The sequence below is a fragment of the Theropithecus gelada genome, chromosome 7a (assembly GCF_003255815.1).
Source record: "Theropithecus gelada isolate Dixy chromosome 7a, Tgel_1.0, whole genome shotgun sequence".
NCBI classification, from domain to species: Eukaryota; Metazoa; Chordata; class Mammalia; order Primates; family Cercopithecidae; genus Theropithecus; species Theropithecus gelada.
The window spans coordinates 18,405,275-18,430,495 of record NC_037674.1 but is presented as its reverse complement, the minus strand read 5'-3'; the positions used below and the strand labels follow the sequence as shown (position 1 = coordinate 18,430,495).

The 25,221-nt window shown below is 39.2% G+C and overlaps 1 protein-coding gene across 1 annotated transcript in view; it reads left to right on the top strand.

Annotated features, from left to right (window-relative positions):
• The window catches only part of UBR1 (ubiquitin protein ligase E3 component n-recognin 1), a 154,655-nt gene that overhangs the window by 83,395 nt on the left and 46,039 nt on the right, over nucleotides 1-25,221 (top strand). The window contains exons 27-33 of the mRNA XM_025390690.1: nucleotides 362-462; nucleotides 4,844-4,930; nucleotides 6,208-6,389; nucleotides 12,263-12,468; nucleotides 14,026-14,119; nucleotides 15,254-15,403; nucleotides 19,765-19,862. Of these exons, the coding sequence (XP_025246475.1) occupies nucleotides 362-462; nucleotides 4,844-4,930; nucleotides 6,208-6,389; nucleotides 12,263-12,468; nucleotides 14,026-14,119; nucleotides 15,254-15,403; nucleotides 19,765-19,862 (918 nt within the window). The remainder of the gene's footprint in view (nucleotides 1-361; nucleotides 463-4,843; nucleotides 4,931-6,207; nucleotides 6,390-12,262; nucleotides 12,469-14,025; nucleotides 14,120-15,253; nucleotides 15,404-19,764; nucleotides 19,863-25,221) is intronic.

The window sequence follows — 25,221 nt, the reverse complement described above, 5'->3', positions numbered from 1 at the left end:
TCTAGGGATTCAACCAGTCGCAGATTGAAAATATTCAGAGGGAAAAAGGAAAGGATGGTTGTCACTGTGCTGAACATGTACAGACATTTTTTTTCTTGTCATTATTCCCAAAACAATATTATCTAACAACTATTTACATAGCATTTACATTGTATTAGACATTATAAGTAGTCTAGAGATGATTTAAAGCTTACAGAAGCGTGTGTATAGATTTTATGAAACTACTACACCATTTTATATAAGGGAATTGAGCATTAGTGGATTTTGGTGTCCATAGGGGTCCTGAAACCAATTCCCTGAGGATACCAAGAGATGACTGTATGTATTTATTTATGATGTGTGATTTTGTGTTTTAAAAAAGGATTGGGAAGTTCAGCCATGAATATGCAAATGCTTTTGGAAAAACTCAAAGGAATTCCCCAGTTAGAAGGCCAGAAGGACATGATAACGTGGATCCTTCAGGTAAACTAGAAAAGTAAAGTGATCCTGTCTTGGTTTAAATATTTAAGAATTCTCTGCTTGCCAGCAAAATTAAACCGCTGTACCATTGTAGCCATTTACTACTGGTTTACACAATCACTTATTCTTCATGTTAATAATTCTATTCTCCTATATTTTAGTGTAGTTTTAAAGATAAGCTAAGATTTATTTATTTATTTATTTTTTGTCGTTATTTAGTCAACTTTACTGAATACCTACCATGTGCCATGCTCATTTATAGATTTCTAGATGGAACAAGACAGACAAGGTGCTCGCTATCATGGAACATATACTGTAGTTGAGGGACAGACATTAAACAAATAAATAAACAAGAAAATATCAGGGTAATTCAATAGATGAGTAAGGGGTTACTCTCAAAATACGACATTAGAGCTAAGGCCTGAATGACATGGAGTCAGTCTTAGAAGAGTCTGGAAGAGTACTCCAGAAAGAGTGAACAGCAGTGCAAAAGCTCTGTGGTGGCCAGAAAGAAGACCAGTATGGCTGGAACATAATGGGTGAGGGATGGAAAAGTAGGCAGTGAGGTCAGAGGGGCAGCCGGGGGCCAGATCTTGTAGGTCCTTACAAGGCAGCATAAAGTGATAATTTTTTAGCACAATGGGAAAATACTGGCGGATTTTAAGTGACCTAATCTATGTTTGTACAAGATGGTGTTGACTGCCGTGGAATAAATGGATTACAGGGGATAGGCATAGAAGTAAGGAAACTGTTAGGAGACTGTTGCAGTAATCTTGATGGGAAATAAGCATGACCTAGGCTAAGATGCAGATAGTAAGAATCTGAACTGATTAAGGTGTATCTTTTTTTTTTTTTTGAGACGGAGTCTCGCTCTGTCGCCCAGGCTGGAGTGCAGTGGCGTGATCTCAGCTCACTGCAAGCTCTGCCTCCCGGGTTCACGCCATTCTCCTGCCTCGGCCTCCCGAATAGCTGGGACCACAGGCGCCCGCCACCTCGCCCGGCTAGTTTTTTGTATTTTTTTAAGTAGAGACGGAGTTTCACCGTGTTAGCCAGGATGGTCTCGATTTCCTGACCTCGTGATCCGCCCGTCTCGGCCTCCCAAAGTGCTGGGATTACAGGCTTGAGCCACCACGCCTGGCCGATTAAGGTGTATCTTGAAGGTATATGAAGATAGAATCTGCAGTACTTGCTCATCAGTCTGATGGGAGGGATGAATGAAATAAAGAAATCAAAGATGAGGCTGGGCACGGTGGCTAGCTCCTGTAATCCCAGCACTTTGGGAGGCCAAGACGGGCAGATCACCTGAGGTCAGGAGTTCAAGACCAGACTGGCCAACATGGTGAAACCTCATCTCTACTAAAAATAAAAAAATTAGCCAGGCGTGGTGGTGCAAGCCTGTAGTCCCAGCTACTCGGGAGGCTGAGGCAGGAGAATTGCTTCAAACAGGGAGGTGGAGATTGCGGTGAGCCGAGATCTCACCACTGCACTCCAGCCTGGGTGACAGAACAAGAATCTGTCTCAGAAAAAAGGAAATCAAAAATGACTCCTGGATTTGGTGCTTGAGCTATTGAGTAAATAGCATTGCCTTTGGAGACAAGTGAATTAAATAAGCAGGGGAGAGAGACGCCAGGAATGTTACTTGAATGGAAAACCTCCACATAGAAACATGAAACTGGCTGGGCACGGTGGCTCACGCCTGTAATCCCAGCACTTTGGGAGGCCGGCGTGGGTGGACCACGAGATCAGTAGTTTAAGACCAGCCTGGCCAAGATGGCAAAACCCCGTTTCTACTAAAACTAAAAAAAAAAAAAAAATTAGCTGGGCATGGTGGCAGGCACCTGTAATCCCAGCTACTCAGGAGGCTGAGGCAGGAGAATTGCCTGAACTCGGAGGGCAGAAGTTGCAGTGAGCCAAGATCGCACCCCTGCACTCCAGCCTGGACGACAGAGTGAGACTCTGTCTCAAAAAAAAAAAAACAAAAAGCATGAAACCAGGATTATGGAGCTTCTGCACTCATTGCATTCATTAAGATATTCTGATGTTTATTACTAAGTATTGTTTTGATAATTAGAATGTATAGGGTAGTTAATTTTCACATTCTTGTCAATTGGAAATCTTGGTACTGATTTATACTTTAAGAGGGCAGCTCTTTTTACTACTTAATTAGAAACAGTCGTTAAGCATGATGTAACGATGTAACTATAAGATAATGATATTATTAAAATTCTTCTTGAAGTAGATTTTATGAATATTTAGTATTTGTGTTAAACTAGCCAATATTATTTTAAGATGTAAAATGAAACAAAAGTAGGTAACTATTAAGAAAGTCAGTTGAGGTACCATTTAGTTCAATGTTCATATCCCATAGAGATGGTGTTATGAATTGCAGATCTAGTCCTGAAAATTCATTTTCAATTAGAATACTAAATTTTATTATCAAAAGATGTAAAAGCATACGTGTCTGCTGTTAAAAACATTAGATACTCTATCCAGATGGTTGATTTAAAGCTATGTTGTAAGTGTTCATCGTGGGAAATTTTTCCTCATGAGACCAAGGTTCCTTCAAAATATAAATAAATTTTACTGGGCACAGTGACTCATACCAAGGTGGGTGGCTTGCTTGAGCCCAGAAGTTCAAGACCAGTCTGGACAATGTGGCAAAAACTCCCATCTCTACAAAAAATATAAAAATTAGCCAAGGGCCGGGCGCGGTGGCTCACGCCTGTAATCCCAGCACTTTGGGAGGCCGAGGCGGGCGGATCCCGAGGTCAGGAGATCGAGACCATCCTGGCTAACACGGTGAAACTCCGTCTCTACTAAAAATGCAAAAAATTAGCCGGGCGAGGCGGCGGGCGCCTGTAGTCCCAGCTACTCGGGAGGCTGAGGCAGGAGAATGGCGTGAACCCGGGAGGCGGAGCTTGCAGTGAGCCGAGATCGCGCCACTGCACTCCAGCCTGGGCGACTAAGCGAGACTCTGTCTCAAAAAAAAAAAAAGAAAAAAAAAAAAAAAATTAGCCAAGGATATGGTGGTGTGTGCCTCTAGTCCCAGCTACTTGAGAAGCTGAGGTGAGAAGATGGCATGAGCCTGGGAGACAGAGGTTGCAGTGAGCCAAGATTATGCCACTGCATTCCAGCCGGGACGACAGAGTGAAACTCTGTCAAATGAATGAATTAATGCATTAATGAATGAATTAATGAATGTATTCATGCTGAAACCATGACCTTTGTTAATAAGCATGAGGCAGTTCTGTGTAAGCTGTTGTGGAAATGTCTCCGAAGATAGGCTGGGTGCGATGGCTCACGCCTTTAATCCCAGCACAGGCCCAGCGGGTGGATCACGAGGTCAGGAGATCGAGACCATCCTGGCTAACACGGTGAAACCCCGTCTCTACTAAAAATACAAAAATTAGTCAGGCGTTCTGGTGGGCACCTGTAGTCCCAGCTACTCAGGAGGCTGAGGCAGGAGAATGGCACGAACCCGGGAGGCGTAGCTTGCAGTGAGCCAAGATCGCGCCACTGTGCTCCAGCCTGGGTGACAGAGCAAGACTCTGTTAATAAAAAAAAAGAAAAAGAAAAAGAAATGTCCCCGAAGATAAATGATTAAGTGAAAAGAGGATGTGTGAAACAGTATGTATGGTAGCATCTCTTTTTATGAAAATAGATGTAAATATAAAAATTATATATTCTGATAGAGGTGTTGCAATCAGGGAGAGGAGGATTTTACTTTCCATTTTGTATCTTTGTCTTTTTTTTTTTTTGAGACAGGATCTCGCTCTGTCACCTAGGCTGGAGTGCAGTGGCACGATCTCAGCTCATTGCAACCTCCACTTCCTGGGTTCAAGCGATTCTCCTACCTCAGCCTCCCAAGTAGCTGGCATCACAGGCATGGGTCACCACGCCCGACTAATTTTTGTATTTTTAGTAGAGACAGGATTTTGCTATGTTGGCCAGGCTGGTCTCTAACTCCTGACCTCAGGTGATCCACCCTCCTTGGCCTCCCAAAGTGCTGAGATTACCCCGCCTCTGCCTCCAAAAGAGCAGTCACCGTTTTGTATCTTTGTTTTTATGTGTTTTTGCACAAAAATGTTATTTCAGATTAAAAAAATTTTTGTTTCCTGGCAAATCTCTTGAAAGTTAACAGAGGCATGCCCCCAGCCTACTGAATCAGCTGATTGTGCTACCAGTGGCCTCCTCCTTAGCTGAATTGCTCATTGACCAGGGGAGATGTTTGTCACAGAGTCACTTTTTTTCTTCATATATTGAAATAGTTTTAAGTGAAAGACATTTGGAGATATGATGCCAAAATTAAATTAGTGGATGTTTCTGTTCCTGGTCGGTCTAACGGTCTAACTAACTCTTTTAACATTTCATCTGTTTTTCACAGATGTTTGACACAGTGAAGCGATTAAGAGAAAAATCTTGTTTAATTGTAGCAACCACATCAGGATCAGAATCTGTTAAGAATGATGAGGTATGACACTGTAATAACACTGTAGTAATGGTGACATTCATCTCTGTCTTTGAACTTTACTGGTATAAGGGAGCTGCTGCTTTTTCGTTAGGAGAAACCTGTTTATTGTAAAGTATATGAGATCTGTTCATCTTTTATTCATTATGTTTCTATATTGTGGAGATTAATAGTACATGGCAATGCAGTATAATTTTTGTATTTTGCAAAAATAGGAGAAATTGATATCTAGTAGAGCTCTATTAGAAATACCATATTTTGGCTGAGCGTGTGTGGCTCACTCCTGTAATCCCAGCTCTTTGGAAGGCGGAGGTGGGTAGATCCCTTGAGGTCAGAAGTTCAAGACCAGCCTGGCCAATATGGCAAAACCGTGTCTCTAATAAAAATACAAAAATTAGCCCAATGTGGTGGCGTGCTCATGTAGTCCCAGCTGCTCAGGAGGCTGAGGCACGAAAATCACTTGAACCTAGGAGGCAGAGGTTGCAGTGAGCCAAGATCACGCTACTGCATTCCAGCCTGGGTGACAGAGCAAGTTTCCATCTCAAAAACAAAAAACTGAAATACCATATTTTATTAGCTTTTAATATATTTTAGTGACTTAAATTGGGATATGTCTCACAATAAATGACTTTCATCAACAGCATTTTTTAGAGAAATATAAGATAGTGGTACATCTTAGATTCAATGAAATGCAATAATATTTGTGTTATTTCTATAGTACAGTGAATCAGGTTTTGATGATTCTAATATTTATATTATTAGAATAATACTATTTGTGGTTATTACATGTTCTTCCTAAAAGTAAAACACACTGGATGTAAATTTGAATAGAAATTTAAAATGCACCAAATGTATCTCAGTAATATTGTTAAAGTTAAAAAAGTTGTTAAAGTTCTCATTTTTAACAGTGCATTTAGAAGTAACTGTTAGAAATCAAGATTGTTTAAATTGTCAGTGATTAAGTGATTGACAAATGATTTTGAAATTTTGTTTTATCCAATTTTATTTCTTAATACACCTGCACTGAGTATAAAGGGCAGTTAATTGGATATTTAAGGTTCTTAGCTTTTTACAGCAAATTATTTAAATAACTAAAGGAATAATTAGTTGTGTGATGTCATGCAGCCTGTAATGCTAATTTTGAAACATTAAACTGAATCCAGGATGTAAGGGGTAATCAGGGTTTCAGAATCTTATTCTAAGGAATTTTGCCATCCAAACAGCGTATATAAATTTTTAACAGTGGATCTGACCTAAATTTGTCATTTCTTAATACCCAGATTACTCATGATAAAGAAAAAGCAGAACGAAAAAGAAAAGCTGAAGCTGCTAGGCTACATCGCCAGAAGATCATGGCTCAGATGTCTGCCTTACAGAAAAACTTCATTGAAACTCATAAACTCATGTATGACAATACAACAGAAATGCCTGGGAAAGAAGACTCCATTATGGAGGAAGAGAGGTAAAATAAAGCAAACCCCAAAATTACCAACTCAATTTTTGGAGGAAAAGTTAAATAGTCACTTTAAATTATGCTTTTCTAAAATGTATTTTGTGGCAAGAGAAATTCAACTATTTTCATTCTAGAAAGGTCAGAGTGAAGACTCTTAAGGTATTTATTGAATATAATTTTATACTGATAAATGCATTGAGTGTGCAGTAAAGTTATGTTAGGAACCTTTATGCACAAAAACCCATTATTTTGTATGCATTAGCACTTTTAGGTACACATTTACACATCAGTTCACTTACTTCACATTATTATTTCTAATAAAAATGACTACCGCTATTACATACTGGAAACAAATTCTTTGCCTGAAAAAGGTGGCTTATACGAGTTTTTCTTTTTTTCTTAAAGAGAAGAAGGACATTGCTTATAACTACAGGTATGGATAGCACCTTGGAATTAGAATCAGTAAATCTGGTTTTCTGAGTTCTGACTGTGGTATGCTCTTAGAGAAATTGGTTACTTTTCTGAGCTGTGCTTTGTAGGCTATTATACAGTGAGAAAAGGGAGGAGACATAATAATGTTACTTTGAAAAGCATTCCAAGAAATTTAAAATGCTGGAAGTACCCGCTTTTCCCCTTTTTTAAGACAAGCTTTCACTGCTGTTTAAAACAATATGTGTTGTGGGCTGTGAGCGGTGGCTAACGCCTGTAATCCCAACACTTTGGGAGGCCGAGGCGGGTGGATCACCTGAGGTCAGGAGTTCGAGACCAGCCTGGCCAACAGGCAAAACCACATCTCTACTGAAAATACAAAAATTAGCTGGTTGTGGCTATGCATGCATTGAGTCCCAGCTACTCGGGAGGCTGAGGCATGAGAATCACCTAAACTTGGGAGCCAGAGGTTGTAGGGAGCAGAGATTATGCCACTGCACTCCAGCTTGGGCAACAGAGCAAGACTCTGTCTCAAAAAAAAATTGTTGTGGATACTTTCAGAAAATTGTGCTTTTGTAATAATAGTAGGCACATTACATTCTATCTGATCTGTATCTTTAGTCTTGAAGCTGAGTAAGCTAACAAGGACCATAAAGAATAATTATTATATTAGTGATTAAAAATAAAAAGATATGAAGGTATGCTTTCCTTGGCTGACTATATTGTACTAAAACTGGAAATTTTAAATGACAAGCCAAAGTCCCATCTCTAGATATTGTGTATTAACAACATACTATTTAGAAATAGTGAGAAAGAAACTATTGACAATATAATAAGAAGGTGTAAGTAAAGGTGTACTCAGAGTTCATTTATGGCCTTAATGCTTTCATTATTTATTTTTATTGCCTGATTGATTGGACATGTGATTTTTTAATGTGTTCTTATTGAAAACAATTTAAATAATGCAGGAAGTCCCCCTTTGACCATCTTTGCATTACTGATCTTTATCCACACGTAACCATGATTACAAATTACCACTGTTCTTAGACCTCTTTCTATGCATTTATGAACATGAGTACATGAAGAAATAGTGAGGCTTGTTTTGTGTTTTCTAGTGGTTTTTCTTTTTTAACCATACATTTTGTCTGCAGCTTGCTGTTTGAATGTCTTAGGAATCTTTGGATATCAGTACATATCATTCTATAGTGTAGATTCTACATCATTGTTTATAACTGCTGCATAGTGGTCTCTGATGTGGTTATATAGTAGTTTATTTGTCTGACTTTAGACATTTAGGTTGCTTCTAATTTTTCCTTATTACAGTTCATGGGAACCTTTTTGTACGTGTCTCCTTGTGGAGCTCTGCAAGTACTTAGTCAAGGAGTCCAGTAAGGGAAAGGGCTGAGTTAAAATTTTTATAGATATGGCCACATTTCCATCCAGAGTGGTTTTACCAGTTTCTGCTCCTGATAGTGCATATAGGTGCCCAATTTACTTTGTTCTCACCAATACTTAACTATTTTCAGTACTTGAAAACGTGATATTATTAAAATTACAGATTTGTGCCAATCTGGCTGAATTTCCCCAGTTGCTAGTTAGTACTAGGTAGAGCATCTTCTCATATGATTATTCACTGACCTTTTACATTTTATCCTCTGGGAATTGCCTATTATTATTCTTTGCTCATCTCTATTGGGTGCTTTGCTCTTGTCTTATTGACTTATATAAATCTTAAAATCAATACTTAACTTTGTTACATATGTTTCCCATATTTTGTCCCTGTTTCTTTAACCTTAATTATGGGGTTTAGCCATAGAGAAGTGTGCAGTGTTGATAAAGACAAATTTATCAGTCTTTTAGAGTTTTAACTTTTTGTATTAATATTTTGTTTAAGAAAGCTTTTCCTATCCCAAAGTCTCAAATATATTCTCTCATATTTTTTTAACCCCCCCCCCCTTTTTTTTTTAAGAGATGGGGTCTCACTGTGTTGCCCAGGCTAGAATGCAGTGGCTCTTCACAGGGATAATTATGATGCACTACAGCTTCAAACTCCTGAGCTCAAGTGATCTTCCTGCCTTACCCTCCTGAGTAGCTGGGACTACAGACGTGTATCACCACACCCAGCCAAAATTTTAATTACATAGTTTTACACACACACACACACACACACACATACACACACACACACGAGATAGAATCTTGCTTTGTCGCCTAGACTGGAGTGCAGTGGTTTGATCTTGGCTCACTGCAACCTCCGCCTCCTTGGTTCAAGCGATTCTCCTGCCTCCACCTCCTGAGTAGCTGGGATTACAGGGGCCTGCCACCACACCTGGCTAATTTTGTTGTTGTTGTTGTTGTTGTATTTTTAGAGAGACGGGGTTTCACCATGTTGGCCAGGCTGGTCTCGAGCTCCTGGCCTCAAATGATCTTCCCACCTCAGCCTCCCAGAGTGCTGGACTTACAGGCGTGAGCTATTGTGCCTGGCCAAATTACATAGGTACATTAATAATTTTCCTCTTGAAAGCTGAATGTCAGAGATAAAGCTAAAGTTCCATTTGAGCACCAGCCCAAATCCTGGACTTCTTTCTGCTCCTTAAAGGTTCTCTGGTTATAAGTTTTATGTGTATCTGCCAGAATTTTTCCTATGTTATTAATACAAATATATGTAGCTACAGAAATTATAGCATGTCATTCAGCCTTTGGTTTTATTTACATTAATAGTATTATGTACATATCACTCTACAACTTCCCATTTTCACTCTGTATTATGTCTTGGAAATCTATATATGTTCTTATATACAAAACGAGCTCAGCATTTTTCAGTCTTCGCATTTACGCAGCTTTTTTTTTTTCATGCAGTACTGTCCTGTGAATTGTGGGACTGCATCCTGTGCCCACTAGTACCTTGTGACAATCAATAAGTAAACCTTTCATAATTTATTGCTAGATGCCTCCTAGGAGGTGGTACCACGTAATTACCACCTTTTAAAAACTGCAGAGTAGGCCGGGTGCGGTGACTTACGCCTGTAATCCCAGCACTTTGGGAGGCCAAGGCAGGCAGATCACGAGGTCAGGGATTTGAGACCAGCCTGGCCAACATAGTGAAACTCCGTCTGTACTAAAAATATAAAAAAATTAGCTGGGCATGGTGGCAGGCGCCTGTAATCCCAGCTACTTGGGAGGCCCAGGCAAGGAGAATCATTTGAACCTGGGAGGCACGGGTTGCAATGAGCTGAGATCGCGCCACTGCGCTCCAGCCTGGCAACAGTGCAAGACTCTGTCTCAAACAAAAAACAAAACAAAAAGCTGCAGAGTATTTTCTGTTAGGTAAGTTCATTTATAATGATGATGAATATTTATTGTTCAGTGATATACCATAGTTCAGGGAGCTTCTTGCACAGAGACAATATTGCAGAGTAGTTCAGAGCATAGACTGTGAGCCTAGATTACCTGGATTAAATCCTGGCTCTGCTACATACTATTAATGAGTCATTGGGTGAGTCTCTTATTGTCACTAGGCCTCAGTTTCTTCATCTGAAGAGTGGTAGTGTCACACAATCCTTAGGGTGTTGCTTTTCCAGCCAGAAACCTCTGTGGCTAGTGGCACCTTTGCCAGAATTTTGTTCAGTCTCTCTGGGCTCATCCTGCCTAGTTGACCTGGCAGGCTGCACTTGGCTCACACTACCAGCCTGGATCCCATGCCTGCCAAGGGTGAGCCAGGTGTGGAGTGACCAGGGGTGCATGAGCGGGCACCTGCAGGGTCCAGCCACTGTGCACGGGCAGGCAGCTCTTGGCACTGGGACAGAGGCCAGCTTTGTGCAAACCAGCACCTGGATCATATGCACCAGCGGCTTCTGCTGTGGGGACTCGTGTCTGGACAAGGGGAATGTGGTAGCACCTGGAAGCTCAGAGATGCCAGAGACTGCGAAGCCCCAAAGAGAGTGTCACAGCCCTGGCTCAGGGAGCCCCTAGGTCTGGGCTCCCTGAAGGACCACAGCTTATCTCTCCTTGTCACCTGCAATATGGCAAGCGGTAGATGTGGGCGTTTCAGCCCTGTTTGTGTTACTAGCTCTTTCAGTCCTGCCATTTGGTGGTTCCTGAGTTCTTGTCCTGCCTCCAGGAAGAATGAGGTACATGAACAACTGGAGGGTGAGCAAGGTGGAGAGCTTTATTAAGCAACAGAACAGCTCTCTAGGGACCCGAAGTGGGTGGCTCTTTCTGCAGGCAGGTCATCCCAGCGAGTGTCCAGCACTCAGTGGAGAGGAGATCCAAAATGGGTATCGCCTTTCCACAGGCAGGTCATCCCAGTGAGTCAGGAGACTTGAATTGGGTAGCTCCTTCCTGCAACTGGTAGTCCCCATGTGAGTCTGGCTGAGTCTGGGGTTTTTATGGCCTTCACAACTTTGCTCCAAAATGAGAACGGGTGTTGGGAGTGGGGAGAGGCTCAGAACAGGCACTTCTGAGCTGGGCAGCTGCAGCTGTGCCCAGGAGTGCAGGGCTCTTGCCCCGCAAACTCAGAAGGGGTGGGCTCCCTCCTGTTCCCAACCCAAGGGCTCAATGGAGCACGTTGCCCCAGCCACGCCTCCACTCCTGCAGCAGACATCTTTGCAGCAGCTGCTCTAGACGTAATAATAATACCTACCTCATAGGATTATTTTAAGGATTGAGTAAACAGGTAAAGTATTTGAAACAGTGCCTAGCTTCACAATCAGCATGTTGTAAATATTTGCCATTATTTAAATATTGTACACATCAGTAGATCCTGAGTTTTGCCCAGTCAGTAAGAGTAGATTCTAAGAATTGCTGAATCATTGAGGTGTAAGTTTTTTAGTTTGAATAGCTACTAAAATAGAATAGAAACCTAAATGCTTAATGACAGGGAATGGATAAAACTATTATGGCACATGTAGTAAGAGCTGTGCATCCATTTAAAAATGTTTCTGAAGAAGTTTTAATGATGTAAGAAACTGTAAGTGAATAGAGCAGGATGCAAATCTGTGTAATGTGATCTTATTTATATGAAGAAGTATATTATAAATAGAAAGCAGACTAGAAGGAAATGTACAAGGTTACTAGTGAGTATCTCTAGGTTGTGGGAATATAACGTACTATTACAGATATCCCAAAATTTATTCAATAACCCTGTATTACTTTTATATCCAGAAAAAAAAAAACCCAGCTTATTGGTATAGTAAATTAAATAAAATTATAATATGCATTCCATTTTATCGTCTGTTTTTTTGCACTTAGCAACACTTGTATTTTGTAATAAGCAAATAACTGATAAAAACCACAAAGGAAGGGGGGAAGCTTTTAACTTAATATTGCTAAATATCATTTTTATTTTTATTATCTTTCTTATATTTCTTGCCTATAGTTACTTAAAATCTACCAAAATATGAAGACAAGTGACCAAAACATGTGTCCTCATTTCTGGTCATTTCTTTTGGTAGCACCCCAGCAGTCAGTGACTACTCTAGAATTGCTCTGGGTCCTAAACGGGGTCCATCTGTTACTGAAAAGGAGGTGCTGACGTGCATCCTTTGCCAAGAAGAACAAGAGGTGAAAATAGAAAATAATGCCATGGTATTATCTGCCTGTGTCCAGAAATCTACTGCCTTAACTCAGCACAGGGGAAAACCCATAGAACTCTCAGGAGGTATGTATTCTTTAATAAATATCCTTTTGTGCATTTCTTTTCATGCCTGTGTAATTAAAGAAAATAATATTTGAAAGACATTTGGAAGTAAGGTTATATATCTACCATACCGTTATCATATTTAAGAAAGTAATAATAATCCAGGAATATCATCTAATATAAAATCAGTTTTTCTCCAACAGTTCTCAAAATGTCTTCAATTGCTAGACTTTTTTTTTTTACTCAGGATCCAAACACATTTCATGTGTTGCTTTGGTTATATTTCCTTTACTCTATTTTAATCTAGATTAGTCCCTCCTTTTTTTATGATAGTAGTTTTTTTGAAGAATTCAGGCCACTTGTTTTGTATAATGTATCACATTCTGAATTTATTTGATTGTTAAGTTGCCTCCTGATTAGAATCATGTTAAACATTTTCTTGGCAATAATGCTAATTAGATAATTTATTGCACTTGTTACATCAGGCGTTAGCTGTTTTAGCATCATTATTATTTTAAAATACCCTTGGAATAGGCCAGACATGGTGGCTCACGCCTGTAATCCCAGCACTTTGGGAGGCCGGTGTGGGCGGATCACTTGAGCTCAGGAGTTTGAGACCCATGCCTGTAATCCCAGCGCTTTGGGAGGCCGGTGTGGGTGGATCACTGGAGCTCAGGAGTTTGAGACCAGCCTAGGCAACATGGCGAAACCTCATCTCTACAAACATATTAGCCAGGCATGGTTGCATGAGCCTGTGGTCCACAACAGGGTGAAACCCTATCTCAAAACAGACAAACAAAAAAAGCTCCTTAGAATAATAGTGATAATAAAGACTAGCATTTATTGAAAACTTAACATTGCTAGGCACTTGTTAAGTGCTTTATGTGTATTTACTTAATCTTCACAACAGCCCTATGAGTTAGTTATCACTATTGGTTCCATTTTATAGATGAAGGACCTGAGGCACAGAGAGGTCAAGTAACTTATCCATGGCCGTGAGTTATAAGTGATGAAACCAGAATTTGAAATCCTCCATCTGTGCTTTTTTTTTTTTTTTTTTCCTCCTTTTTGTGGAGAACGGGGTCTCGCTATATTACCCAGGCAGGTCTCGAACTCCTGGGCTCAAGCTATCCTCCCGCCTCTGCCTCCCTGAGAGCTGGGATTACAGGCGTGAGCCACTGCGTCCTGCCATCTGTGCTTTTTTTAATGAGGTTGTAATTCCCCTAAGTATCCCTTAAAATTATTATTTATCAAATTACTATTAAAATTTAAAAAGTAAATTATATTGGAAACATAGAAAATCACTTAAATAACCAAGATAATGCAGATTAAACCCAATATTCAAGGTTAAAAAGTAAATCAAAGATAGAGTTATTAATCCATACTAAGTTTAGAATCATATCTGACAGGTTAGCTTTATGCTTTTCTCTTTTGTTACTATTACTTTTTTTGTTACTATATATCCTCCTATTATGATATTGTGACACTTTGCTTGGACATTCCTAAGACAGTTTGTGATTAGACTTTAGACCTGATAACCTGTCTCTCTTTTTCCCTCCTTTTTATGCCTTGTACCAGAAACCCTAGACCCACTTTTCATGGATCCAGACTTGGCATATGGAACTTACACAGGAAGCTGTGGTCATGTAATGCATGCAGTGTGCTGGCAGAAGTAAGTTGTCCTTCTGACATGTTCTTGAAAGAGACTAGGAACATTGAAGTTCACTCAAGGCCACAAAAAGGCATGTTTTCTCATGTCTTCTTTCCTTTCTTCTTATTTGAATGACTGAAACAGTTTTAATTACTAATTCTGTTTGCATGAATTATTATTATCAAAGTTGGAAAGTGGTGTGTAAAGTTACCAACTTTAGATTTTCACTGTTCCTTTGTGCTTGCTCTCCATAAACTAATCAGTTGCTCTTCATCAGTATTCATGTAAAAAAAGTAATGATTGGCTGGGCGTGGTGGCTCACACCTGTAATCTTAGCACTTTGGGAGCCCGAGGTGGGAGGATCACCTGAGGTCAGGAGTTTGAGACCAGCCTGGCCAACGTGGTAAAACCCTGTCTCTACTAAAAATACAGAAATTAGCTGAGTGTGGTGGCACATGTCTGTAATCCCAGCTAGTCAAGAGGCTGAGGCAGGAGAGAATCGCTTGAACCCGGGAGGTGGAGGTTCCAGTGAGCCGAGATTGCGCCATTGCACTCCAGCCTGGGAGACAAGAGCGAAACGTAGTCTCAAAAAAATTAATAAGCACAACAAATAAATAATAAATAAGTAATCTTTATAAAAATCTAATTTCCCTCAAAACATACTGCTGTGAAAAGTACCTTTGAAATAGAATAGGATGAATAGGACAAGAAGTTCTCATTCTATCTCTGGAAACTACAAAAATTCAAAAATGTAATTCCTGAGAAATCTTTTGTGTAGAGTTTACCCATTTGGCATTAGATTACAATATATAATTTTTCCAAGATAGCCCTCACTACTTCAGTTCATTATTAGAAACTGAGGAAAGTAGTGTCCATGCTGTATCACCATGCTTTTGAGGCAAGAGATGAGTTATGATTCAATAAACTTATTTTAAATTTATATCTGCTCTGATATATTTTCCAATTTATTCCCAAAATAATAGGCAACCTGTTTCTTCTATGATTACAACTTGTGTGTTTTTGCATGTATGTTCTAAAGATGTTTATTGAGGCAAAAATTCTAGATTTTTAAAACTTGGATTAGAGCAAGTAGAGATACACATATAGAGATGCATGTGTAGTTCTAAATGGGCCTGTGTCTTTGTAATTTTGCAGATATTTTGAAGCTGTACAGCTGAGCTCTCAGCAGCGCATTCATGTTGACCTTTTTGACTTGGAAAGTGGAGAATATCTTTGCCCTCTTTGCAAATCTCTGTGCAATACTGTGATCCCCATTATTCCTTTGCAACCTCAAAAGATAAACAGGTATATTTTATGTTTTGGTTAATTTTTAAAAAGTTGGCCAGGTGCAGTGGCCTGTGATCCTTGCACTTTGGGAGACTGAGGTGGGTGGATTGCCAGAGCTCTGGGGTTCGAGACCAGCCTGGGTAACACGGTAAAACCACATCTCTACAAAAAATAATAATAATAATAATAAGTTAGCCAGGCGTGGTGGCACATGCCTGTAGACCCAGTTACTTGAGCTGGCTGAGGTGGCAGAATCACTAGAGCCCAGGAGATTGAAGCTCCAGTGAGCCGAGAGTACGCCACTGCACTCCAGCCTGAGTGACAGAGCGAGACCCTGTCTCAAAAACAAATAGAAAGTTGTCTTTAGTTCTTTAATTTGTGCCTGTTTTTGTTAGATAACTTTTTTATTCTTCAAAGGAATTAATACTTTTTCATTTTATATCTTGTGTTATACTTTTAAAATGTGATCAACAGCCTAATTTTTTTGGACTCTCAGAGAACTATAATGTTTATTTACTCGAATCTATATATTGTGGTTATACTTTCCAGCAGCCATTAAAGCAATAGAACTCTGAACTCTGCCTTAGCACTCACAAAAGGAGAAAAGATGCAAAAAAAATTCATTCCTTTCATATGGCCCTTTGCCATCATTAGAGTTGCCAGTTGGAGTCTGATAGCTCGAATGATCTTTGTATTATTTTTAATTTCATTTTTCTGAAGATCCAAATGCTATAGCTCTAGAGATGTGGACAAATGTTAACTAAAAAAATTAAGCAAAAACACTAGATTCATTTTATATATATAATATAGATATCATTTTATAGATGTCTCTTTTAAATTTGTATATTCTGACATATTTTATATATTTTATATTCTGAGTTTTTAAATTTTTATATTCTGATCTGTAAATGGAATTTAACAGCAAATTATTAGTTTTTGTATGACAACTTGGAAATTTAATTATATATTTCTATATTCTCACTGTTCTACATGAGGATGACAGTACTATAATATTTATATTATTTCAGTTGCTTTAAAATGCAATGAATTTATAATGAGAAACCTAAATTCTGCTACAGAAAATTGTTTTGTTGATAAAAATACCTTTATGTCCCCATAAAAGTTCAAAGATGATAGGTTTGGTGAGAAGGGTCAATATAAAGAGTTGTTCCGGCAGGACGTGGTGGCTTACACCTGTAATCCCAGCACTTTGGGAGGCCGAGGTGGGCGAATCACGAGGTCAGGAGTTTGAGCCCAGCCTGGCCAACATAGTAAAACCCGTCTCTACTAAAATACAAAAAAATTAGTTGGGTGTGGTAGTGGGTGCCTATAATCCCAGCTACTTGGGAGGCTGAGCCAAGGAGAATCGCTTGAACCTGGGAGGCTGCAGTTATAGTGAGCCGAGATCTAGCCATTGCATTACAGCCTGGGTGACAATGCGAGACTCCGTCTCAAAAAAAAAAAGAATTGCTCTAACCTTGGCTGGGCACAGTGCCTCACACCTGTAATCCCAGCACTTTGAGAGGCTGAGGCAGGCAGATCACCTGAGATCAGGAGTTTGAGACCAGCCTGGCCAATATGGCAAAACTCCGTCTCTACTAAAAATACAAAAATTAACCTGGCGTGGTGGCGCATGCGTGTAATCCCAGCTACTCGGGAGGCTGAGACATGAGAATTGCTTGAACCCGGGAGGCGGAGGTTGCAGTGAGCCGATACCATGCCTTTGCACTCCAGCCTGGGCGACAGAGCGACACTCTCGTCAAAAATAAATAAAAATAAATAAATAAATAAATAAATAAATAAAGAGTTGTTCTGATCTCTACTATTCCATGTCATTGATAAACCTAAATTCAAATTGTCTTCTTCAACGTATTTGGTAACATGAGAAAGAATTATCCTTGATTTGAGTAATTAATATATTTTAGGCATTCTGCAAAGCAAATGCTGCATTATCTTATTATCTTATTTAATTCTCACAGTAGTCTAGTGAAGTAGGTACTATTATTTCCATTTAAAGGAATTGGAAACTATGGATAGTTTTTATTTGTCCTAAGACAGATCTAAGATTCAAACCCAGACCTGACTCCTGACTCCAAAGCCTTACCTAACTGTACAGCAGAAGACAAAGATAAAGGAAATCATAATAAAGTGACTTTCCAACTTCTTGCACAAGCCTTTTTTGCACAGTGGCTCCCCCAAATAGGATTATTAAACTATGTAAATTGTTCTCTAACAGAGTATTTAGCTACTTCTTTCTTTGATGTCTTTAAGGATCAGATGCTTCGGAGCAGTTCTTTCTAAATTCAGAAAACTGATCCTTACAACCAGTTCTCTTAGAACTCTGGCACACTTTTAATTTATAGTAACAATTTTGTTACTCAGGATCTGAAATACATGATTATACATAGCAGTTTTATTAGATACTTCAATTTACCCATATAATTGATTATATTTGCCTTTTTTGGATTTTAGAAAATCAGCATGAATATAATCTAAGATAGTAAAGATAAAAGCATATAAAAACTGTCAAAACTAAGATTTTGATTAAAAATTTATAATATAAACTTACCAAAAAATTTAAAACTAATGAACTGGTGTCTGTAAAGAAAATTGGTTATAATCAGTCATAGTATATTTCCATTTTTTGAGAACAAAAAAAATTTCTTAGGTCAAATTTGTGCCCAGATACGTAAATTTTGGCACAGTTCATTATATATTTTACCTTTGCTCAAGACTATTATTTCAATAAAAAGATTCCTATTTTATAGTCTTTTTAATAACACTGTTTCTGGTCCTTCTTGGTTTTTTGGGGTTTTTTTTAGATAGGATCTCACTGTGTGCTGGAGTACGGTGGTGTAATCTCACTCAGCTCATTGCAGCCTCAACCTTCTTGGGCTCAGATGATCCTTCCACCTCAGCCTCCCGAGTAGCTGGGACCACAGGCATGTGCCACCCATACCCCACTAATTTTTGTATTTTTTGTAGAGACAGAGTTTCACTACATTTCCCAGGCTGGTCTCTAACTCCTGGGCTCAAGTGACCCACTCACCTCAGCCTCTCAAAGTGCTGGACTACAGGCCTGAGCCGCCACTGCGCCCAGCCCTTCTTTGTTCTTAATAACAGTCTGTCTCAAGTCCCTTTCCTTATGTCCATTTTAGGAAGGAGAGACTGGCAATAAAAAAATAAGGCAAAATGTTGAGTAGTGGGAAATACTATGAGAAAGCTAAAGCAGTAGGTTAAAGGGCTGAAGACAGACTGGAGCATGAGGCCATTTATAGACACAGTTATCAGGGAGCTCTTCTCTGAGATGGTGACATTTGAACAGAGACCTGAATAAAGTGAGGAATAATCACTGCTTTTCTCTGGGAGAAGAAAATTCTAAGCACAGGCTGTATCAAGGGCAAAGGCTTGGCTGGGTGGTGGCTCATACCTATAATCCCAGCACTTTGGGAGGCCAAGGCGGGCGGATCATGAAGTCAAGAGATCGAGACCAGCCTGGTCAACGTGGCGAAACCCAGTCTCTACTAAAAATACAAAAATTAGCTGGGCGTGGTGGCAGGCGCCTGTAATCCCAGCAACTCAGGAGTCTGAGGCGGGAGAATCGCTTGATCCCAGGAGGCGGAGGTTGCAGTGAGCCAAGATCGTGCCACTGTACTCCAACCTGGCAACAGAGCGAGACTCTATCTCAAAAAAAAAAAAAAAAAAAAAAGCAAAGGCTCAAGTTTGGAACCCCATCATCATGTTTGAGGCACAGCAAGAAGGCAGCATGGAATGGAGCAAGTAAAGACCAGATCATAAAAAGGATTATGAGCAAAGATTAGAAGTTGTGTAATCCTATTTACAATTTTAGAAAATTCTTCTAGCTGCTGTATGAAGAATTTATACTTACAATGAAACACAAGAGTAGAAGCAGGAAGAACACTTAGGAGTCTATTTAAGTAATCCAAGTGAGGGCTGATGTGACTTGGATTAGGGGGTAGTAGTAAGAGGTAAGTAGGAGTGATCAACTTGGGATATATTTAAAAGATAAAACCTGCAAAGTTAATTAACAGATCAGAATGTGGGGTGTGTGGGAATCAGAGAAATCAATGACAACAGCTAGTTTTTGACTGGAGCAACTAGAATGGTGATTCCATTTACTGACATTTACTACCTGTGGGTGATTGGCATGTGGGTGGTGACTTATTTCTTGTAAGTTTAAAATTTTCTTCCCCTTCCAAAAAGCTACATTTTTAGACATGTTTCTTTGACCTAGGAAATGAATCTAGAGGAACTTAACTTTTTTATACGAAAATTTATCCGAGGAAATAATACAAATTCAGCTTTTCCATTTGACTTTGTACCCATGGTTGTAATAATTTTTAAATATCATTTTTCAGTGAGAATGCAGATGCTCTTGCTCAACTTTTGACCCTGGCACAATGGATACAGACTGTTCTGGCCAGAATATCAGGTTATAATATAAGACATGCTAAAGGTTTGCTTACATTTATTTTATATTAACTATGTGAAGATGGTGTCAGAATCTTTATTTTTTTAAAATAATGTGCTAAAATATGGTTTGCAAGTACAAATTTCTTGAATATCAGGAAATAGAAGTTTTTGAAGCTAAGAGTAAGTTTGGCTTAAATTGCTTTATTAAATTTAATCGTTTTTCATACTAGGAGACAATACAGACAGTGATTAAACTATCAAGTCCATCTATCTGATTATTCCAAGCTGTCAGACTGCTTAGATTTAAATCTTCGATCCAAGATTCATCTAAATCACTAAGATCCACTTACTGTCTATGTGATCTTGGGCAAGTTACTTAAGCTCTGTGTGTCTCAACTTCTTATTTGCAAATTGGGGATAATAATATTATAATAGTACCTATTTTATTGGTTGAAAGATTAGTAGAGTTATTATATGTAAAGTAGAATAGTCCATGGTACCTAGTAAGTGCTACATGCTAGCCATTACTATTACTAATACTATTAATATGTGGTTAGTAATGTTTGTAATAACGAAAATATTTTAAAACTGTCATCTTATTTACATATTCTTTACAGTTGTGAGACAGGTATGGCTATTAATGGAGACGTGCTTAAAAGGATAAAAATGGGAATTTTTAAAATACAGTGAGGAAAAGTTGTCTTTTGTTGAGGCCAATGGTCCCCAACCTTTTTGGCAGCAGGGACTGGTTTTGTGGAAGACAATTTTTCCATGGATGAGGGGGATGGTTTTGGGATGATTCAAGTGCCTTACATTTATTGTGCATTTTATTTCTATTATTATTACATTGTCATATATAATGAAATAATTATATAACTCACCATAATGTAGAATCAGTGGGAGCCCTAAGCTTGTTTTCCTGCAACTAGATGGTCCCATCTGGGAGTCATGGGAGACAGTGACAGAATGTCAGTCATTAGATTCTCATAAGGAGTGGGCAACCTAGTTCCCTCACATGGGCAGTTCATAGTTAGAGTTTGCGCACCTATGAGACTCTAATGTGGCTGCTGATCTGACAGGAGGCAGAGCTCACGCGACAATGCCAGTGATGGGAAGCGGCTGTAAATTCTGATGCAGCTTTGCTCACCTGCCGCTCACCTCCTGCTGTGCAGCCCATTCCCAAGGTTCCCAACAGGCCATAGACTGGTACTCGTCCATGGCCCCGGGGTTGAGGACCCCTGGTTTAGGCAGTGAAATCAATAGGGTGAAGACAAAGTCCAGTATTTTAAAAATTATCTTCTCATCCCCTCTTTGGATCTGAAATTGATGAAAACTATACCTAGAAAATATTCCAGAGTATTTTTAGGTATTCTACTCAAAATATTGATGTCTTATTTCTACATTTCATACCTTTCTGTATTTATCCACATTTTCCCTGATTATTTTACCCTCTGTTATGCTTTAATTATGTCCTTTCAGTTACATACTTTTAAGGAAAATAAAGGATGTATACAAAAGCTACAAAGGAAAAAATAGGGGTGATGGTTTTATTTCTCATCACCATAGTCTAAGTTACAAAGGTTTTTTGTTTGTTTTGTATGTGGGGGGGGGGTTTGTTGTTGTTTGTTTGTTTGTTTGTTTAGACAGGTCTCACTCATCACCCAGGCTGGAGTACAGCTCACTGCAGCTTCAACTTCCTGGGCTCAGCCTCCCACGTAGCTGGAACCACAGGCTTATACCACCACACCCAGGCTAATTTTTAAATTTTTTGTAGAGACAAGGTCTCGCTATGTTGCCCAGGCTGGTCTCAAACTCCTGGACTCAAGCAGTCCTCCTACCTCAGCCTCCCGAAGTACCGGGATTACAGGCATGAGCCAGTGTGCCCAGCCTAAGTTATCAAGTATTTATTAAGTGTTTAATCATGCATTCAGCACTATTTATGTTCCCTGCCTTGTTGACCTCATATGTGTGCATGTTATGCAGTTAAGAATGATACAAGAGGAAATAGCATTAACAGCCTGATTTTATTGTATAAAACAGTAGGGCTCATAGAATTTTTAAGAAGGAATTGATCAGTAGGGGCTGAAACAGTAAGGGAAGATGTCATGGAGAAAATTAGATTTGATTTGACCTTGTATAAAATTTGGATGTGTGGTAGGGATAAAGGAGAACCCAGGTAGAAAACAGAAATGTTTTTAGGGAATTATGAGCATGACATTTTCAGAGACATTGAAAAAGCCTGGCCTACCTTAGTTGAGAGTACACAGTGGGGAATAGTGGAGAATATGGGGCAGTTGTGGAGGTTTGTAAGAATTTGAACTTGGTCATTTAGAAACACAGAATGATGGAAGACAACAGTCAGCAATTAATGAGTCTGGCAACATCCCATCAGTTTCCCTCCTCCTCTATTTTATAACAAAACCTTTTCCACAAGTGGTGCTAATGAGATAACAATCTGTTAGGTGGAAACTCTTCTAACAAAAAACCTTATATTTGTTAAGAAGTGATTTTTGGCATGTACTTGCTACTTTGCTACTTGTTTTAAGCACCGAGAAGCAATTCAGTACAAGAGATTCTTCTTAATTTTTATAGTAATTTAAAATGACTTGACATATGTGAATTTAGTTTCTTTTTATTAAAAAAAAATGTAGATTGACATGTTGGTTATACATCCTGAGTTTTAGGTCTCAAAAATTCAGCCTTAAGTCAGTTTTTATTGTTATTTTGGCCTCTAAATGTTTAATTGGAGGTCTCAAACATGGCATTAAGTAGAAAGATCACTTTATTAGCAGTAGGACCTCTGTGACCGTTAAAGAAGTAGAAGAGTGATTAGGCCGGGCACAGTGGCTCACGCCTGTGATCCCAGTACTTTGGGAGGCCGAGGTGGGTGGATCATGAGGTCAGGAGATCGAGACCATCCTGGCTAACATGGTGAAACCCCGTCTCTGCTAAAAAATACAAAAAATTAGCCAGGTGTTGTGGCGGGCGCCTGTGGTCCCAGCTACTCAGGAGGCTGAGGCAGGAGAATGGCGTGAACCCGGGAGGCGGAGCTTGCAGTGAGCCGAGATCGCACCAGTGCACTCCAGCCTGGGTGACAAAGTGAGACTCAGAGCGAGACTCCGTCTCAAAAAAAAAAAAAAAAAAAAGAAGTGTAAGAGTGATTAGTATCTTTTTAAGCATATTCACTAATTTACTTAGAAGCCTATATTTTTAAGGGAAGAAAATACTGAACATAATCTAAGGAAAAACTATTGAAATAAAGAACTTTAAAAAAGAAATCATGAAATGATTAAAATTTTTGAGCAAGTGACTAGCATTTATTCTGGTAGCTTTTTAGTGTGGGAGTGGTGCCGCAGATAGATTGGAAGAGTGAGGAGATAACTCAAGAAGATTAATCAGGAATCAGTTGCACTGGTCCTACCATGAGATGGTAAGAAGTGGTGGTATTAATAGTAAGCATTGACAAGTTTGCTCTGAATGCTTATTGAATGACTAATTGTTTGCAAGAAAGAAACAGCCAAGAGATTGTAAAGGAAGGATTGCAGAGAATGTGTAAACATTTTATCTATATTGCCTAGTGTATTGGGGAGGTTAGGAGAAAAGACAGATAATAAATTCAGTTTCTATTTATTTTCGTGCTGTGTTGTTTTGGTACATAAGTAGAATTAAACAAAAACATAGTGATAGTGGGAGATTTTACCAGATCTTTCTAAGACTATGGCTGGTCAAGTAATCCTAAAATAAATAAGGACTTAGAGAATTTTTAAAATTAAGCTTGATTTTGTAATATATTCTACAGGAGTTTGTTCCTATTGGAAAATATATTTTTATCAAATGCCCATGGAATTTTTTTTTTTTTTTTTTTTTGAGACAGCATCTTGCTGTGTTGCCCAGGCTGATCTTGAACTCCTGACCTCAAGTGATCTTCCCACCGTGGCTTCCCGAAGTGTTTGGATTATAGGTGTGAGCCACTGTGCCCGCCTGTCCGTGGATTATTAATAATAGATTGGTTAATAAATTAGGCCATGTAAGAATCTCAATAGTTTTCAAAAAGGGAAATTATGTAGGACACTTACACTATCTACAATACAATAAAATAATACTTAACAAAAAAGAGCTCAAAAACCTAACAAATTAGGAATTTTTAAATACTATTCTGTATAACTGTTGAATGCAAGGAAAAAGCTAAAGAGAGATGGAGAAATTAGTGACTATTTAGCAATTAACAACAATGAGAACACCACAGATCAAAATCCATGGAATATGGCCAAAACCATACTTAGAAGACAGCTCATAGCCCAAAAGAGACAATGCTCAGATTGAGTTTATTCTAACAGTGCCTTGATGGAAACTTCTTAAATGAATAGGTTAAAGATGAAAACTAATATGATCATTATAGCCTTTTATTTATTTATTTATTTATTTTTGAGATGGAGTCTCGCTCTGCCCCCCAGACTGGAGTGCAGTGGTGAGATCTTGGCTCACTGCAACTACCGCCTCCCAGGTTTAAGCAATTCTCGTACCTCAGCATCCTGAGTAGCTGAAATGACAGTCGCCTGCCACCAACACCTGGCTGGTCATTATAACTTTTAAAAAGACATTTCAAACCAGGTGTGGTGGCTCACGCTTGTAATCACAGCACTTTGGGAGGCTGAGGCAGGCAGGTCTCTTGAGGCCAGGAGTTCGAGACCAGTCCGGCCAACATGGTGAAACCCCGTGTCTACTAAAAATACAAAAATTACCCAGGTGTGGTGGCGCGTGCCTGTAATCCCAGCTACTCAGATGGTTGAGGCAGGAGAATCTGAGGCATGAACCTGGGAGGTGGAGGTTGCAGTAAGCCGAGATTGCGCCAGTGTACTCTAGCCTGGGCGATACAGCGAGACTCTGTCTTTAAAAAAAAAAAAAACATTTCATAAAATCCAATATCTAATTCCTCATACTTTCACAGGATACGAAAAACCACAACAGCTCAAGTCTCTGAAAAGTAAAATAGCAGGCAGATGGGAACTAAAGCCAAAATTTAAGAATTATCAGTACATTTAGTGAGTTTCCTGAGGCTTTTTCCTCCTTTATTTCCCAACTTTCACCCAAGAACAGCTGAGTTCTAGAACTGTACAATAAGCATGAATAACAAAAATCCATGAGAAATGCCATCTCTTTCTGGTCAGAGGATCAGGAAAAGAAGCCCCTCATAGCCAGAATATAAAAGGAGTGTGTTTATTTTTAATTTTTCCTCTGGCCTTCTCCCAAGGCCAGCCTCAGGCATAGAGCTGCACAGCCATGGTGGCCACACAGATGCCCATAATCCCAGGAGAAAACCAGTCTCTCTGGTGAGGAACTGGGAAGAGGGGCTCCTGTGTTCCAAAGAGTACAAGGTTAATCATCATCATTTTTTTCTGTCT